Below are 18,084 nucleotides of genomic sequence, written 5' to 3' on the forward strand. Positions count from 1 at the left end.
ACCCTTAGGAAGCACAGGTCAGGATAGTGCTACTTTAATGGATTTGTGGGATCTATGAGTGCTCGTGGTCAGGGGCGGACTGAGAACCCTCAGGGCCCCCGGGCAAAATAAATCAAGGGCCCCCTTACAGGCCCCACCCATGTTCTGCTGCAAGCCGCACCCTTGTCCCGCCTCCATGCCCCGCCTCCAGCCACACCCTACACAATCTTTAATAAGATTTCAAAGTTAAAGCGACACAAAAGGCACCCAGACCACTTCAGCTCATTGATGTGGTCTGGGTACAGTGTCCCTTTTGCAAATCGAGCTGCAATGTTCTAGAGAAACTGCATTGTTTACGTTCCAGCAATAAGTCGGGCTCTAGTCGCTGGCAGCCACCTGAGGGCTTCCTGGAGTAAAACAGACCTTTGGTCTGGTATCTGACGCTGGACGTCCTCACACTCTGCATGATGACCTCCGGGGTCAAATTTATCCCCATAGGAAAGCATTGATTCAATGCTCTCATATGGGGTGATCTATTCTCAGAGTCCATTAGTGAGCCTCTGTTAGAAGCAGTGTGGGCATAACTACTGTGAAGGGGGCACATATCTGGGCATAACTACTGTGAAAGGGGGGGAGGCCCTTCACAGTAGTTATTAATCCCTTTCAGCAGTCTCCCCTTCAGTAAATGGGGGACTGCTGAAAGGGGTTAATAACTACTGTGAAGGGCATAGCCGTCTGGGCAACCCCACAGATCATCCCCCCACCCACCTTGTACTTGTTCCACTACTTGCGGGCTACATGGGCATGAGTTCAGTCACTTCAGTGCGCAATCCCATCCTGAGTCGCGTGATCCCGCGAGACCCGTGACCTACAGAGGCAGGTCTTGCGGGATCACGCGCTGCAGGACGGGATTGCCCACCGAAGTGACTGAACTTATTCCCGCGCAGCCCACAAGTAGCGGAACAATTACAAGAGGGGTGGGGAATAGCCAAATAAAAAAATATTTTTAACCAAAAGGTGTTATGGGGGATCTGTGGATGTCACAGTTATGGGGGGATCTGTGGATGGCACTGTTGTGGGGGGATCTGTGGATGGCACTGTTGTGGGGGGATCTGTGGATGGCACTGTTGTGGGGGGATCTGTGGATGGCACTGTTATGGGGGCTCTGTGGATGGCACTGTTGTGGGGGGATCTGTGGATGGCACTGTTGTGGGGGGATCTGTGGATGGCACTGTTATGGGGGCTCTGTGGATGGCACTGTTGTGGGGGGATCTGTGGATGGCACTGTTATGGGGGCTCTGTGGATGGCACTGTTGTGGGGGATCTCTGGATGGCATTGTTATGGGGGCTCTGTGGATGACACACTGTTATGGGGGCTCTGTGGATGACGTATAAAGGGTATGGTTAGGGTAAAATGTTTTATTTACCCTGAGTTTGTTTCATATAATTTATTGATGATATGCCCAAATTGGGTCTCTGTACGAATCTTTACATGAATATCTGTTATTTGTGTATCTGTATGACATAAAAAGAAAAAAAAATGAATAAAAATGATCTGATAAAAAAATGTTGCGATTACATCTTCATTTTGTGCTAATGTAGTTGTGTCAGAAAAAAAATTTAAAAAGTTAATAAAACAGTTTATAAAACAATATCTACATTTATTAATATACATAAAACCCTCTAGAAAACTAAAATAAGAACAATAAAAATATAAATACCGTATATACTCGAGTATAAGCCGACCCGAGTATAAGCCGAGCCCCTAATTTTACCCCCAAAAAATGGGAAAAATTATTGACTCGAGTATAAGACTAGGGTGGGAAATGCAGCTATAATGCAGAGTGTATGTGTATATAATGCACACACTCTACATTATATACACACATCTGCAAGAGGGTGACTCCCTGTATTTAATGCAGAGTGTGTGCATTATATACACACACACTCTGCATTAAATACAGGGAGCCATCAACAGATCTCCCCCCTAAACAGTGCCATCCACAGATCCCCCCTAAACAGTGCCATCCACAGATCCCCCTTCCCCTAAACAGTGCCATGATGGCACTGTTTAGGGGAGGGGGTATCTGTGGATGGCACTGTAGGGGGATCTGTGGATGGCACTGCCATCCACAGATCCCCCTACAGTGCCATCCACAGATCCCCCTACAGTGCCATCCACAGATCCCCCTACAGTGCCATCCACAGATCCCCCTACAGTGCCATCCACAGATCCCCCTACAGTGCCATCCACAGATCCCCCTACAGTGCCATCCACAGATCTCCCTACAGTGCCATCCACAGATCCCCCCTAAACAGTGCCATCCACAGATCCCCCTACAGTGCCATCCACAGATCCCCCTACAGTGCCATCCACAGATCCCCCTACAGTGCCATCCACAGATCCCCCTACAGTGCCATCCACAGATCCCCCTACAGTGCCATCCACAGATCCCCCTACAGTGCCATCCACAGATCCCCCTACAGTGCCATCCACAGATCCCCCTACAGTGCCATCCACAGATCCCCCTCCCCGACGCTCACAGCAGTATATTTAAACTAATCAGTAACCTTTAACTTTGGATACGGTATCTTACTTTGTCTTTGCTTCGGTAATACAGGCAGTGCGGGGAGCGGCGCTCACTCACTGACGTCACGTGCCTGCTCCCACTAGGCGGCGCAGGCGCGTGACGTCAGTGAGTGAGCGCCGCCCCCCGCACTGCCTGCTATTACCGGAGCTAAGACCTAGACTCGAGTATAAGACGAGGAGGCTTGGGGGGCGTGGCCTGACTGCTATGGTGTGAGGACGCAAGTTCCTTCGGCTCCGTTATCATCCTGGCATTATCCTGTCTTTCGGACTGCACAGATCCTAATTTTTTTCAGTAAAGACCCTCGGTGAGGACCAACAACCGGTCTGCTTACCGGAGACCCGATCATCTATCCTGCGGCTGTCTCCGTCGCCGCCTGGCTGATCCCCCCTTGTGTGCGGCCTGCACGCAGCAAGACGCCCTGGACAGTGGACCTCCTGGTGAGAGCAGGAGGGGTGGGACGTGCGGACATTGTGCCTGCTGGTGCCGGTGAGTGAGCGGAGCCTGGTGTTGCAGGTCAGAGTGACCCCCGGGCTCTCTGCTGGCTGGCCGGCTGAAGTTAAAAGTTTCCCCCACGTGTCTATGGTGACGGGCGCCATCTTGACCGCTTATCGGTGGTTCGGGGCCTACTCTTTCCACTTCTGGCCTGGCGGTGCTGTGGATCCTCCTGACTTTCTACCATTCGGAGCCTGCAATATAAGAGGTACATACCTGGAGGAGAAGATTGATGTGCTGGAGGTGGTGAGGCGATCCCTTGTGCTGCAGAGGGGACTCTTTCAACTCAGTGACGCAGCTAAAGTGCGTTTGTTCCTGGGGGAGGTGAAGGCTGGTGGTCCGCTGTTACTGTCACTAGCAAAAGCGTGGCTGCCTTATGGGCCGAAAAACAGGCACCTCAGGGCAGGCTATGCCGCCTAAATTAATGCTGGACAATATGAGTCAAACGGAAGATAGGATGGTTGGGGCCCTTTCTGCACAGCCGGAGGGTGATTTGGCGAAAGTTATGGCGGCCATCACTGGTTGTCAGACTGCGCTCACAGTTAAAATTGACCATGTACAAGCGGATCTAACTCTCCTCAGGCACGATATTGACAAGATAAGAGAAAGAACGACTGAGGTTGAAAGGAGAATAAGTGACGTGGAGGATAGAGCTCAACGTGAAGATTCTGAAATTCACACCCTCCAGAATCAAGTCAAGACCCTAATGGCGAAAGTTGAAGACGCGGAGAACCGTAACAGACGGAACAATGTCCGCATTATGGGTCTACCCGAAAGAGCGGAGGGCACTGCACCTGAGGAGTTTGTGGAGAACCTCATTAAACAAGTCCTGAATCCAATAAATCTCTCAGGGACTTTTGCAATTGAACGGGCCCACAGGATTCCCACTCGGCCTCTGCCTCCGGGGGCCCCACCCCGTCCTTTTATTTTTAAAGTCCTGAACTACAGGGATCGAGATGCTGTGCTGGCGGCTGCCCGCCGTCTAAAAGACATACGTTTTGACAACACTAGGATCTCCTTCTATCCGTACTTCTCTGCAGAGGTGCAGAAGCAACGCAAACAATTTACAGCGGTGAGGACCCGGCTGCGGGAAAAGGGACTTGTCTACGCCATGATGTATCCAGCGCGGCTCAGAATCCAGGACGGTGATCTGGTGAAATTCTTCACTAACCCTGAGGAGGCCTCGGACTGGCTTGACCGCAGGGGCTGAGTATAACGAGACGTCTGAGCCGGGGGTCTCATTATTTTCTTTCAGATGACTACACTATATGATGGAGCTGAATGTGTAACGGTGAAGATACTTGGCTGTCTAGGTTAGGTTTAGTGGTTTACCTAGATTAGTTGGTTGACTATGGGTCTTCGTCCCTATTTCCTCTGAGAGACGAATGGGGGGTGGGTATTTAGGCTTGGATGTGTTGGGGTTATCTAGGCAGGGAGGGGGTTGGGGCCAGATGTTCTGGGCTTTTGGGAAGTTTTGGGATTTGAATGTGATGAGTGGGTATGAGTGCGTGAGTGTATGGCTTGGGTGGTGCAGGTTCTTTTGGGATTATTGTGCTTTCAAACCGCCATGATGACAGTCTGTCGGTTGGTCTCCTGGAATGTCAGAGGTCTTAATGACAAAATTAAACGATCTCTGGTCTTTAATTTTTTACGTAACCATAACCCGGACGTGCTGATATTGCAGGAGACACATCTGCAAGGGCGCAAACTCTTGGCACTACGGAGGCCGTGGGTGGGCGCAGCATATCATGCTACATATAACTCTAGGGCTAGAGGTGTGTCAATTTTGGTGGCGAAATCCCTTCCCTTCCGGTTGCATTCTGTGCATAATGACATGTTGGGACGGTTTGTGGTTCTTCATGCTGCAATCAGAGGCATTGACTACCTTGTGGTAGGTGTTTATGTTCCCCCCCCCTTTCGGAGGGAAGTTCTAGATGAGATTATGAGACATGTAGCATCCTTGGCCCCGGTGCCTCTGATTGTGCTTGGAGACTACAATGCGGTCTTAGACCGTTCGCTCGATCGGCTTCGCCCCAGTGACACCCATAATGAAGCGTTAAGCTCCTGGGCCGAGGTGTTTGATTTGACGGAGGGTTGGAGGTATTTGCATCCAGAGAGACGTCAATATTCCTGTTATTCTGCCTCCCACGCAGCTCTCTCCCGGATAGACTTAGTGTTCCTTAGTAGGGACCTGTTGTCCTCTTTGACGGTAGCTGATTACTTACCAAGAGGTATCTCTGACCATGCCCCCCTGCTGGTAATCCTGAAACAACCTCTTACGCCGGCTGAAAGAATATGGAGACTCAATAGTAAATGGCTGGAGGTCCTTCCTGTAGCTTGGTCTGCACAACAAGGTATGAAGGACTATTGGGAATTTAATGAGGGCTCAACTAACCCGTCAGTCGAGTGGGAAGCCTTTAAAGTGGTATTACGTGGCACTTTGATTCAGGCGATAGCTACACACAGGAAAGAGTTGAGTGCTACTAGGACTAAGCTGGAAGGAGAAGTGGTAGAGAAAGAACAGGCCTTTATTGTAAACCCAAATGCAGAGAGTCGTAGACTATGGGATGGGGCACAGAGGAAACTTAGTTTACACCTAACTGAGTATACCCAGAAGAAACTATTGTATCAAAAGCGCTTAGTATTTGCTGACGGAGATAAGAACGGGAGAGCTTTAGCCTTCCTGGCTAGGACTGAGACGCCTCAGACGGTGGTCCCGCATATTACATGTGGGGATGGTTCGAGGGTATATCGGCCGGAAGATGTATGTGAGCAGTTTGCCCAGTTTTACGCGGACCTGTATAGCTCTAAAATTAGCTTGACCCCGGAAGAGATCCGATCTTTCCTTCAAGCCATTCCCCTTACAAAATTAGCGAGGGCGGACTGTAAGTATTTAGATGGAGCTATTGATGAAGGGGAGATTAAAGCTGCGATTGGAGACATGGCAGTGGGGAAATCACCTGGTCCGGATGGCTTCCCAGTGGAATGGTATAGATTAGATGCTGAGTTACATTCTGCACGTTTGCTAAAATTGTTTAACTACGCCTATGAATCCGGTGGGCTGCCTTTATCCTTTGGAGAGGCTACCATTGTGGTTATTCATAAAGCTGGGAAGTCTCCGGACCACTGTGCGTCGTATAGGCCTATTTCCCTACTGAATACTGACGCCCAAATTTTAGCCAAAGTTTTGGCCAAGCGGCTTAGTGGAGTAATCTTATCTATCATTGATCCTGATCAATCTGGTTTTATGCCTGGGAAGACAACGGATATTAACCTTAGAAGGCTATTTACAAACTTGCAGGTCAGGCATGATAATGCGGGCTCAAGGGTCCTGGCGTCTCTCGATAATGAGAAAGCCTTTGACTCGGTAGAATGGCATTTTATTTGGGAGACAATGTCCCGTCTTCATTTCCCTCTCTCCTTTATTAAATGGGTCCAACTACTGTATCAGGCGCCCACAGCGCGCATTAGAGTAAATGGATTTACTTCCCGATCTTTTAGACTGTATAGGGGCACAAGGCAGGGTTGTCCCATGTCACCGCTGTTGTTTGCCCTGATAATGGAACCCCTTACACAATTAATCAATAATAGCTCCTTGATAGAGGGGTGGTCGATAGCCGGGATACAAGAGAAGGTGTCGTTATATGCGGATGACCTGTTGGTGTACTTAGCTGACCCTGGCCCTTCCTTAGAAACCCTGCTAGACGTGGTAAATGGATATGGGAGATATTCTGGCCTGCGAGTGAACTGGGCTAAATCCAGTCTTTGCATAGTGGATGTAGATGAAGGGGTAGATATTTCTCCTGTGTCTCCCCTGAGAGTGGTGGACAGCTTTATTTATTTAGGGATTCATATTCATAGAGACCCTCGGCAATTCTGTCTTTTGAATCTGAGGCCCACTATGGAATACGTTACACGTAAACTGGAAGCCTGGGAAAATTTACCATTGACCTTAATAGGCAGAATTAACATTATTAAAATGGTGTTGTTGCCGAAGTTATTATACGTGTATAGAGCAGCTCCAGTAAAGATTCCTAAGTCCCATTTTGATGTTTTAGACAAAGTCATGTCTCGATTCCTATGGGGTCATCAGTCCCCAAGAATAGCAAGAAAGACGTTGAAAGCCTTCTACTTACAAGGGGGTTTGCAATTTCCAGACATGTATATTTACTATATAGCGACGCGCCTAATGTATGCATCCTGGTGGATTAGAGCGGATGCCAATAATCCAGCGGTAGTGTTGGAGGCGGCGCTAGTTGGGTCATATGAGGCTCTAACGAACCTGGTTTATAGGGGAGGCGGAACTCTGCTTTGTGGGAGATATACGGAGGCCATGGTGACGGTTATAGAGGCCTGGGCGAGATTTGTGAACACACACATGGATACCCAAGTAGGAGAAACCTGGTCTCCGTATATCCCACTATGGCGTAATAGGCACCTCCCTGAGCTTTTACACCTATCAGATTTTGAATTTTGGCCTAAGAAAGGGCTTAAATATTTGACGCAGTTGTTCCAAGATCGGGCCTTTCGCTCCTTTGGAAGTCTACAGTCAGAGTTCCTATTACCTCGGACGAGTTTTTACCGGTTCCTCCAATTGAGACACGCCTGTGAGAAGCAGTTCCAATCTTTGACTTTAAGCTTAAAGTGTGGTCCTCTTGAATCTATAGCCAGGAGAGTACAACCACACAAGCCAATTTCTTCCTTTTATGTTGAAATTATTAAAATGCAAGAATCCCCAATCCAGCGATCATTCGTTAGATGGTCGGCGGATATCCCAGAACTAGAAGACTCTCACTTGGAGGAATGGCGTCTAGGGTGGAGGAAGTCTGTTATAAGCGCTCGGGACCAACTCATTCAGGTCAAGTGGATACATAGGGTATATCTGACCCCGGTGCGTTTGTGCCAGATGCGGCAGTTATTGAGTCCTGGATGTGACAGATGTGGAGGGGACAGAGGTTCCTTTTTTCACATGGTTTGGAGGTGTCCTACAATGCAGATATACTGGAAGGGAGTGTGCAATTTTATTAGTGTTAAGTTGGGGCTTCCTGGGATCTGTGATCCAATAATATGCGTTATGGGGCTGGTTTCTGATGTGACCCCATCCAAGTATAGTAGAATCTTGCTACGGTTACTAATGTTTTATGGTAGGAAGAACATATTGTTGAACTGGAAACCGCCTAAATGCCCCACAGTGGATCAGTGGGTGCAACTCATTAATAAAGACCTCCAGATGTACAAATTGACATACGAAGCTAGAGGGGTGCCTGATCGATTTGACAAAATCTGGGGAATATGGGTACAAGCGGAGGGCACAGTTTGAGATTCATTGCTGATTGGGTCTGCACTACCCAAGCGTGTGATTGTGTGTGTGGATGAGGTGTGAGCGAGTGCAGAATTCTTTTTGTGATGACAGTAATATTCTGTAATAAAGATACATTGCTGTTTTTTACGGTTGCGCAATATGATAATGACGGATTTATCTGCACCTGCTTATGTGTATGATTGTCATGCTGATTGTTTTTCCCTTTGGGATTGTTGTATTAACTGTTTTTAAAAAATTAAATAAATAAAGGCTATTAAAAAAAAAGACGAGGAGGCTTTTTGAGCACCAAAATATGTGCCAAAAAACTCGTCTTATACTCGAGTATATACGGTATATCCTAATATTTGAGATACTGCCTTGTGGTGATTTACAATGGAACGTGGGTTAGTAATCAGTAAGTATCTCAAATAAGAGCAACAATCATATATATATATATATATATATATATATATATATATTTATGTATAAAAGTACAATATATCATCAAAAAATATCACAAGATCATATATTCAGATGTACGGAAATTCTTGCATCCTATAAAATACCACACTAGATGTGACTTTATATTCGGTATATCAGATATAAATCGCCATTAGTTACTTATTAGTGACAATTAGTATTTGTTAGGAAATATTAAAATCCCTGCTACATGTCACATGGAGCTCCCAGTGTAGCAGAGTAACTCCATCGATGACTCCTTTCCTGTTAGTAGAAAGCTAGTATGTCCGAGGATCTTACAGTACCCTCTTCATATGTTACAGTTATCCTCTGTATTAGATCACAAGTTCAAAAAAATCCTGAGGTAATCAATATATGTATATATGAGCGTTGTATAAAACATTCAGGTTACATTACCGCTCCTAATGTCTGCGCCGTGGTGTAGTCTATTCCCCGTTGTGTTTGCCAGCCAAGTCAGATTGCGTCCCACGTGATCACAATTCGTATATATATTTTTCACAATTCGTATATATATATATATGATTGTTGCTCTTATTTGAGATACTTACTGATTACTAACCCGCGTTCCATTGTAAATCACCACAAGGCAGTATCTCAAATATTAGGATATATTTATATTTTTATTGTTCTTATTTTAGTTTTCTAGAGGGTTTTATGTATATTAATAAATGTTGTAAATTGTTTTGACCTTTGGGCTTATGTCTATTCCATGCAGCACCAGATAGCGAGTGCCAACCATTATATATTACTGTATCTAATTTAAGCATAAAATAGTAAAATTTTCCAAATTAACTTAAAGAGATCCTGTCATAAGGTTTTCCACCCCCCAATTTACCTCCACAGCATTAGGGCTCATTCACACGAACCTTTTTTGCGTTCCGTATACGGGCCGTATACGGAACGATTCATTTCAATGGGTCCGCAAAAAAAACGGAATGTACTCCGTGAGCATTCTGTTTCCGTATGTCCGCATTTCCGTTCCACTACATTTTAAGTCTTGTCCTATTATTGTCCGCAAATCACGTTCCGTGGCTCTATTGAAGTCAATGGGTCCGCAAAAAAAACTATACACATACGGAAATGCATCCGTATGTCTTCCGTATCCGTTCCGTTTTTGCGGAACCATCTATTGAAAATGTTATGCCCAGCCCAATTTTTTCTATGTAATTACTGTATACGGAAAAACGGAACGGAGAAACTGAACCGAAACGGAAACAAAAAACGGATCCAGAAAAAAACGGCCGGCAAAACACTGAAAACGCCATACAATCGTGTGAAAGAGGCCTTATACTGCTTTTTTTATAGCGTTACATCATGCTACATCATACAATCAAGCCACAATGAAGATAACAGCCCAGAATGCGTGACAATTTCAAAAAATGACACCACCAGGATGAGTATTTGTGGGTAACTACCATAAAGAACGTGCATGATTACAATAATTATCCATAAAGATGTGGCATACAATTTATCAGAAAGCATGAGGTAAAGCTATTAAAGAGCAGAATAATTTGGTGGTGCTGGTTTACGGGAGCAAAACCCGACACGTTCCCTGGAGCTCCATACTCACTTCCTTTCCTAATGGCATTCCACTTCCAAGGGCACAAGTCAGTCCAATGACTTTGGCAACAAATGTTTTAAGTGTTAGATATTCCTTGAGCACCACACCACGTAGGATAGTCTTCATTTCTGGTATGCCAGACCCTGTGAGGCATCAAATGAAACTCCTGGTTTATATAGACAATTGCTGTATAACACAATCACTTAAAGAGCATCTGTCAGCAGATTTGTACCTATGACACTGGCCAACCTGTTACATGTGCACTTGGCAGCTGAAGGCATCTGTGTTGGTCCCAGGTTCATATGTGCCCACATTGCTGAGAAAAATGATGTTTTAACATATGCAAATGAGCTTCTGGGAGCAACGGGGGTGTTGCCATTACACCTAGAGGCTCAGCTCTCTCTGTAAAGGCTGCGCCCCTCTGCACTTTAATTGACAGGGTAAGGCAGAGTAAACGTGATCACACCTGGCCCTGTCAATCAAAGTGCTGGTAGCGCGGCAGTTGCAGAGAGAGCTGAGCCTCTAGGTGTAATGACAACGCCCCCGTTGCTCCTAGAGGTTCATTTGCATATAACAAAACTTCATTTTTCTCAGCAATGTGGACACATATGAACCTGGGACCAACACAGATGCCTTCTGCTGCCAAGCGCACATGTAACAGGTCAGCCAGTGTCATAGGTACAAATCTGAATAAGACGGGAGCTCTTTAGGAAACCATTGCTTAATACATGACAAATTAATTATGAAATGCAAAGAACAGGAGATTCTATTATTGAACAGGACTTGTTCAACCTGAAAGGCTAGGTGGAACATGGTGGAAAAAGTCAGAAAATAACAGTACTATAAATATAAGAAGGAAAATGTCAGATTGCACAGCAGGGGTGAACGGTCTCAATGCAGATAATGGAGCGATGCTTTTGACTAGTGGTTATTTTATCACAATAGACAGATAAATATCTGTTAAAGGAAAAAAAGAAGAAGCCATCTACAGCTGTCGGGGGTGGAAATCACTTTTTTTGCAGATTTGAGAACCTAGAACTTTCAGAGATTTGATAAAACTATATGGTTAGCTAAGGCTACTTTCACACTTGCGGCAGGACGGATCCGACAGGCTGTTCACCATGTCAGATCCGTCCTGCGGCTATTTCGCCGTGCCGCCGGACCGCTGCTCCGTCCCCATTGTCTATAATGGGGACGGGGGCGGAGCTCCGGCGCAGCACGGCGAAAGGCCGCCGGACTAAAATTACTGCATGTCAGGCTTTTTAGTCCGGCGTCTTTCGCCGTTCACCGTAGTGCTGCGCCGGAGCTCCGCCCCCGTCCCCATTATAGTCAATGGGGACGGAGCGGTGGTCCGGCGGCACAGCGAAATAGCCGCAGGATGGATCCGACATGGTGAACAGCCTGTCGGATCCGTCCTGCCGCAAGTGTGAAAGTACCCTAAGGAGAATGTGAAAGTAGGGGCTAGGAAGTCAAGGCTGTCTAATAAATATTTACATAGCAAGAATAAACTGCTAAGAAATTGGACCTCAAACATTGATGAAAACTGCACATCAAAACCTCAGTCTACGAGAATTTCCTAATATTTCAGCAGAAACCTTGCAGAGTGCCTGTCAATATGTGACACAAGGGTACAAATGAGGTGTTTGCACATACCTACAGCCTGAGGTGCCAGAATCTGCGTGAAGCCTGCAGAGAAAGTGATGAGGACAACGGGATATGTGATCCAGGCCAAGTACTGCAGAAAGACATTGCTCTCTAAACCGCCGTACATCCATTTGTGAGCTGTGAAGGGAGATATGACAGAAGCAAGACAAAGTTATAAAAAGATAGAACAAATAGCTCATAACATGCAGACTATAAATGGATGGACAAGATCCAAAATGATGACAATACACCAGACTTTCTTAAGTGCTCGGCTCAGCTCATTCACATCACTGCCTACAGGTGACCCTCTCCAGGTACACAGAATGCCCAACTCTAAAAGCTGCATTAATCATGTTTTCTCTGTGGCAGGGCCCCTGTGCACAAATTTGGTGTGATGTTTTATGCCCACTGAAAAAACGCCATAGAAACCGCTTGTAGTTTTATTTTTTATTTTTTTGGGACTGCTTTCCCTATAGAGGAGACGGAGCGGCGGTCCGGCGGCACGGCGAAATAGGGACAGGACGGATCCGACAGGGTGAACAGCCTGTCGGATCCGTCCTGCCGCTAGTGTGAAAGTACCCTTACAAGGTAATAAGCAACTAAAACACTAGGGGTGAGAGCCCTGCTGGCAAGAGCTTACGATATGTGAGGGAATGGCGGTGACACAAAGCGGTCCAGCCACCTATCTACTATATAGAGTTGTAGAGGCTGAGCTGCATTAACTAGTGCATTGGGTGTGGGGGTTACTGTCAGAAGAAGGTATTCAGTTTAGAATAAGGGTTGGGGCAGAGGGGTTACTAGAAGAGTCAGGTCACCGAACATGAGAACCTAGTTTTGATTGCTTTTGAGATTGATTGCCTTCCTCCTTTCCTACTGGTTACTATGCTGGTAACTGGCCAGTGGCTGTTTATATGGGGGGATATCTGACCACCTCCAGATACATTCTATTTTCTTGTCAACTGCAACGGCCAGTCCCGGACAAGATCAGAAATAACTATATTACAGTACTTTTAAAATGTTATGGTTTTTCTGGGAGCTAAATGTAGATAACCCTTCCTCAAGATAGATCATTGATATCTGATTGGTGGGGGTCCGACTCCCAGCACCCCCGCTGATCAGCTTTTGGAAGGGGCAGCGGCACTGAGGTGGCACTGTGGCCTCTTTCACGGCCTGTCATGTCCATTGGTCACATGGCCTTTCAGCAGCTGAAGCCCATTCAAGTGAATGGGACTAAGGGCTCATTCAGACGGCCGTATAATGTCCGCAAAAATGCGGATCCTTTTTTTGCGGACAGTGCAACATGTCTGCAAAAAAAACGATTGCATTCCGTTTTTTTGCTGATCCATAGACTTTAATAAGACTATGTCCTGATTTTCACTGACAAGTATAGGACATGTTTCATTTTTTTTTCTGAGCCGTGCAATGGAAGAAAAGGCCCCATAGAAGCGAATTGAATACGGATTTTTGCGGACAGCATACGGCCGTCTGAATGAGCCCTAAGATGAAATATCAAGCACAGGTGCTAAATAATGCATGGCACTTTGCCTGGTATGACATTAAGTCTCCTCAATCAGCAGGTGTCGGACCCCCACCGATCGGATATTCATGACCTTTCCATGTATTTCATTTCATGTATTTATGAAACAATGTTTAATAAAAGGTTTAATTTTTTTTTTTTAAAGCTATTTGATGACATAGGAAAATGTTCCTGTAATAAAAAAAAAAATCTGCGGGTAAGCTAAGAAATGAAAATTGTCTCATCCCACAAGGTAGTTTACCGTGGACACGCATTTAAAAAAACAAGTGTATTTTTTATTAATTGATATTTTGCTTGCAGGAATTTGCGAATAGCTTGTTGGAAAAAAGAAACATTATGGCCTCATGCACCCGACCGTTGTTTTATTCCGTGTCCGTTGTTTCGTTTTTCGTAATTTTCTGCGGACCCATTGACTTTCAATGGGTCCGTTGGAAACTCGGCTAATGCACCGTTTGTCATCCACGTCCGTGATCCGTGGTTCCAGTCCGTCAAAAAAATATAACCTGTCCTATTTTTTTCACGGAAAACGGTTCGCGGACCCATTCAAGTCAATGGGACCGTGAAAAAACGCGGAGGCACACAAGATTGTCGTCCGCGTCCATTTTTTTCCTATCATTTGCATGGCAAACCTGACTTAGACTTTTTTTTACTTTCCTTCATGTCTGGTGATCCTCCAAAAATAAAGGAAGACACACGGAAACAAAAACGGAAACGGATCACGGAACAACGGAACCCCTTTTTGCGGAACGGAACACAACAACGGTCGTGTGCATGAGGCCTAAAGCAGTTGTCTCACTTCAGCAAATAGAATTTATTATGTAGAGAAAGTTAATACAAGGCACTTACTAATGTATTGTGATTGTCCATATTGCCTCCTTTGCTGGCTTCATTCATTTTTCCATCACATTATGCACTGCTCGTTTCCATGGTTACAACCATCCTGCAATCTATCAGTGGTGGTCATGCTTGCACACTATCGAAAAAAGCAGTAGCCCCTTGTGCGATCCCACAGTCCCAGCATGCTTTTTTCTATAGTGTGCAAGCACGACCACCACTGATGGATTGCAGGGTGGTCGTAACCATGGAAATGAACAGTGTATAATGTGATTGTAATATGGGTAATAATAATACATTAGTAAGTGTCTGGTATTAACTTGCTCTGCATAATAAATGCTGTTTGATGAAGTGAGACCATCCCTTTCAATATCAAAATAGATATATCAAATTTCTTTCTCACCTTGTAAACACACTGCAATTGTGAAATCCATGACCCAGCTGACCAAAGCCATCAGTAAACCCAGCAAAATAAGGAAAATCCAGTCTTCTCCAATACGAGACAGAATAATCCGTTGTGAGTGTACACAGCAGACTGGAAAAAGGCGGAAAATGAAGAGTTAAAGTCTAATAGAAAACTGATGACATAAAGTAACCTACAGGGGATGGGCGACAGCAGTTACTGTAAATCGTCAGTTGTAAAGCAGCTTCCTTTAATCCAATTTGTATCATTTCAGTTAACAACAAGCAGTATGAGTCTTTCTCATGCAATGCTTGTAAACGCCTTTGGCTGTATCGAGATGCTGCATCGTAATGTGATGCAAACCAATGTGATCAGGGTCAAAGTCACTATGTACCTAGTCTTATTATTAGCTGAAAAACGTAATGTTGGATTAAAGAAAACTCTGCTCCATATCTGATCATTTCACCCAATGCTGACTCCCTGTAGATTTCTATATATGAGTGTTGTTGTGACGGACTAAGCCCACCCGATGACATGCACCAAGAGTACAAAGATTGGATCCGCTTAAGCTGTGCCTCAAACTCTTTTGCTCAGAGACCCCTAAAGCTTGCATTCGATATCCCATGAGGCCTCCCTCCAGATTTAGCCGACATACAGTACAGACCAAAAGTTTGGACACACCTTCTCATTCAAAGAGTTTTCTTTATTTTCATGACTATGAAGGCATTAAAACTATGAATTAACACATGTGGAATTATATACATAACAAACAAGTGTGAAACAACTGAAAATATGTCATATTCTAGGTTCTTCAAAGTAGCCACCTTTTGCTTTGATTACTGCTTTGCACACTGTTGGCATTCTCTTGATGAGCTTCAAGAGGTAGTCCCCTGAAATGGTTTTCACTTCACAGGTGTGCCCTGTCAGGTTTAATAAGTGGGATTTCTTGCCTTATAAATGGGGTTGGGACCATCAGTGGCGTTGAGGAGAAGTCAGGTGGATACACAGCTGATAGTCCTACTGAATAGACTGTTAGAATTTGTATTATGGCAAGAAAAAGGCAGCTAAGTAAAGAAAAACGAGTGGCCATCATTATTTTAAGAAATGAAGGTCAGTCAGTCAGCCGAAAAATCGGGAAAACTTTGAAATTAAGGGCTATTTGACCATGAAGGAGAGTGATGGGGTGCTGCGCCAGATGACCTGGCCTCCACAGCCACCGGACCTGAACCCAATCGAGATGGTTTGGGGTGAGCTTGACCGCAGAGTGAAGGCATACGGGCCAACAAGTGCTAAGCATCTCTGGGAACTCCTTCAAGACCGTTGGAAGACCATTTCAGGGGACTACCTCTTGAAGCTCATCAAGAGAATGCCAAGAGTGTGCAAAGCAGTAATCAAAGCAAAAGGTGGCTACTTTGAAGAACCTAGAATATGACATATTTTCAGTTGTTTCACACTTGTTTATTATGTATATAATTCCACATGTGTTAATTCATAGTTTTGATGCCTTCATAGTCATGAAAATAAAGAAAACTCTTTGAATGAGAAGGTGTGTCCAAACTTTTGGTCTGTACTGTATATATATATATATATATATATATATATATTGTAGAGCCGTCAGCTCCTACGACCAGTGTTGAAGAAAGGCAGGGACACAACAAAGTCACTTCAATCCAGTTAATTGACAATTCCAGCAAACATACAGCTCAGTACAACCGGATCACAGCCGGGGCAGGTAGTTAGTCCATAACACCAGAACAGAGTGATACAGGCTTGGGTCTCACGTAGAACTGTTCTCAGGCTAGTGGACACCTTGCACTCTGTGATCTGTAAGCCTCTCACTCATACAGACACCTTGATTCATGCTGCTGACTTTTTAAATCACAACCGTGGACATGGGCCACCTGTGAAACCAGGAGTGGATCGTGGGGAATAAGCACCCACCCAGCTCTTTGCTTATTCCCAATAAAAGCCAGGGCTGGATTAGCTGATACTAGCTATACTAGGTACCAACAGTGTCCACTATCTATCCTAGTGGACACACTAGATACTGTCTTTCACTTCACCAAGGCCGGGCACCTTGGTGGCATGTCTCAGTTGAACCACAGCAAACTTTGATATGCATCTCCTCTAATAGGTTTCTTGCACCATTCTAGGAGACAATACCTTCCTTCATATACAGTCAGGTCCATAAATATTGGGACATCGACACAATTCTAACATTTTTGGCTCTATACACCACCACAATGGATTTGAAATTAAACCTAGAATATGACATATTTTCAGTTGTTTCACACTTGTTTGTTATGTATATAATTCCACATGTGTTAATTCATAGTTTTGATGCCTTCAGTGTGAATCTACAATTTTCATAGTCATGAAAATAAAGGAAACTCTTTGAATGAGAAGGTGTGTCCAAACTTTTGGTCTGTACTGTATGTACTAATACAAGGTGCGAGTAAACAAAGAACGTTGGCCATTGACAAAATAATCAAAACTGAAAACAAGGGCCATAGCTATATGGGAGAGCCTGAGAGGGGCCAACATATGCTTCATAAGAAGACACCAGTGTTGTACATGGTAGGTGGGGGCCCTGTTACAGATATTGAACTGGCGCACAGGAGCTTCAAGTTCCACCTCTGCTAAAAAAAACTCCAGCCATGGCTCAATTTTCACTTTCTAAGGCCCCTTTCACATAGGCGAGATTTCCGCGCGGGTTCAATGCGTGACGTGCACGCTTTGCACCCGCACTGAATCCTGACCCATTCATTTCAATAGAGCTGTGTACATGAGCAATGTTTTTCACGCATCACTTGTGCGTTGCGTGAAAATCGCAGCATGTTCTATATTCTGCATTTTTGAAGCAACGCAGGCCCCATAGAAGTGAATGAGGCTGCGTGAAAATGCCATTGTATCCGTAAGCAAGTGCAGATGCAATGCGATTTTCACGGATAGTTGCTAAGGAGATGATGAGATGGGCCCCGGGACCTCATTAAAGTCCATTTACTTTATTATTTTCCATTATAACATGGTTATAATGGAAAATAATAGCATTCTTTAATACAGAATGCTAAGTAAAATGTCCATTAAGGGTTAAAAAATAATTAAAAAAATTACCTCATCCACTTGATCATGCAGCCATTATCGTCTTCTTTTTGCAGGACCTGCAAAATGACCTGCGCTGACGTCATCACGCTCACTACGTGGTGAGCGCGGTGACGTCAGTGCAGGTCCTGCTGAATGAAGATAGAAGATCCTTCTATC

The 18,084-nt window shown here is 45.0% G+C and overlaps 1 protein-coding gene across 2 annotated transcripts in view; it reads right to left on the minus strand.

Moving 5' to 3' along the window:
* Positions 1–18,084, minus strand: part of CLCN2 (chloride voltage-gated channel 2) — a 184,765-nt gene that overhangs the window by 75,188 nt on the left and 91,493 nt on the right. For both annotated transcript variants that reach the window (XM_040428526.1, XM_040428525.1), the window contains exons 3-5: positions 14,824–14,955; positions 12,059–12,187; positions 10,415–10,548 (exon numbers count right to left, since the gene is read on the minus strand). In XM_040428526.1, coding sequence (XP_040284460.1) covers positions 10,415–10,548; positions 12,059–12,187; positions 14,824–14,955 — 395 coding nt within the window. The remainder of the gene's footprint in view (positions 1–10,414; positions 10,549–12,058; positions 12,188–14,823; positions 14,956–18,084) is intronic.

This window comes from Bufo bufo, chromosome 4 (assembly GCF_905171765.1).
Source record: "Bufo bufo chromosome 4, aBufBuf1.1, whole genome shotgun sequence".
Lineage (NCBI taxonomy): Eukaryota > Metazoa > Chordata > Amphibia > Anura > Bufonidae > Bufo > Bufo bufo.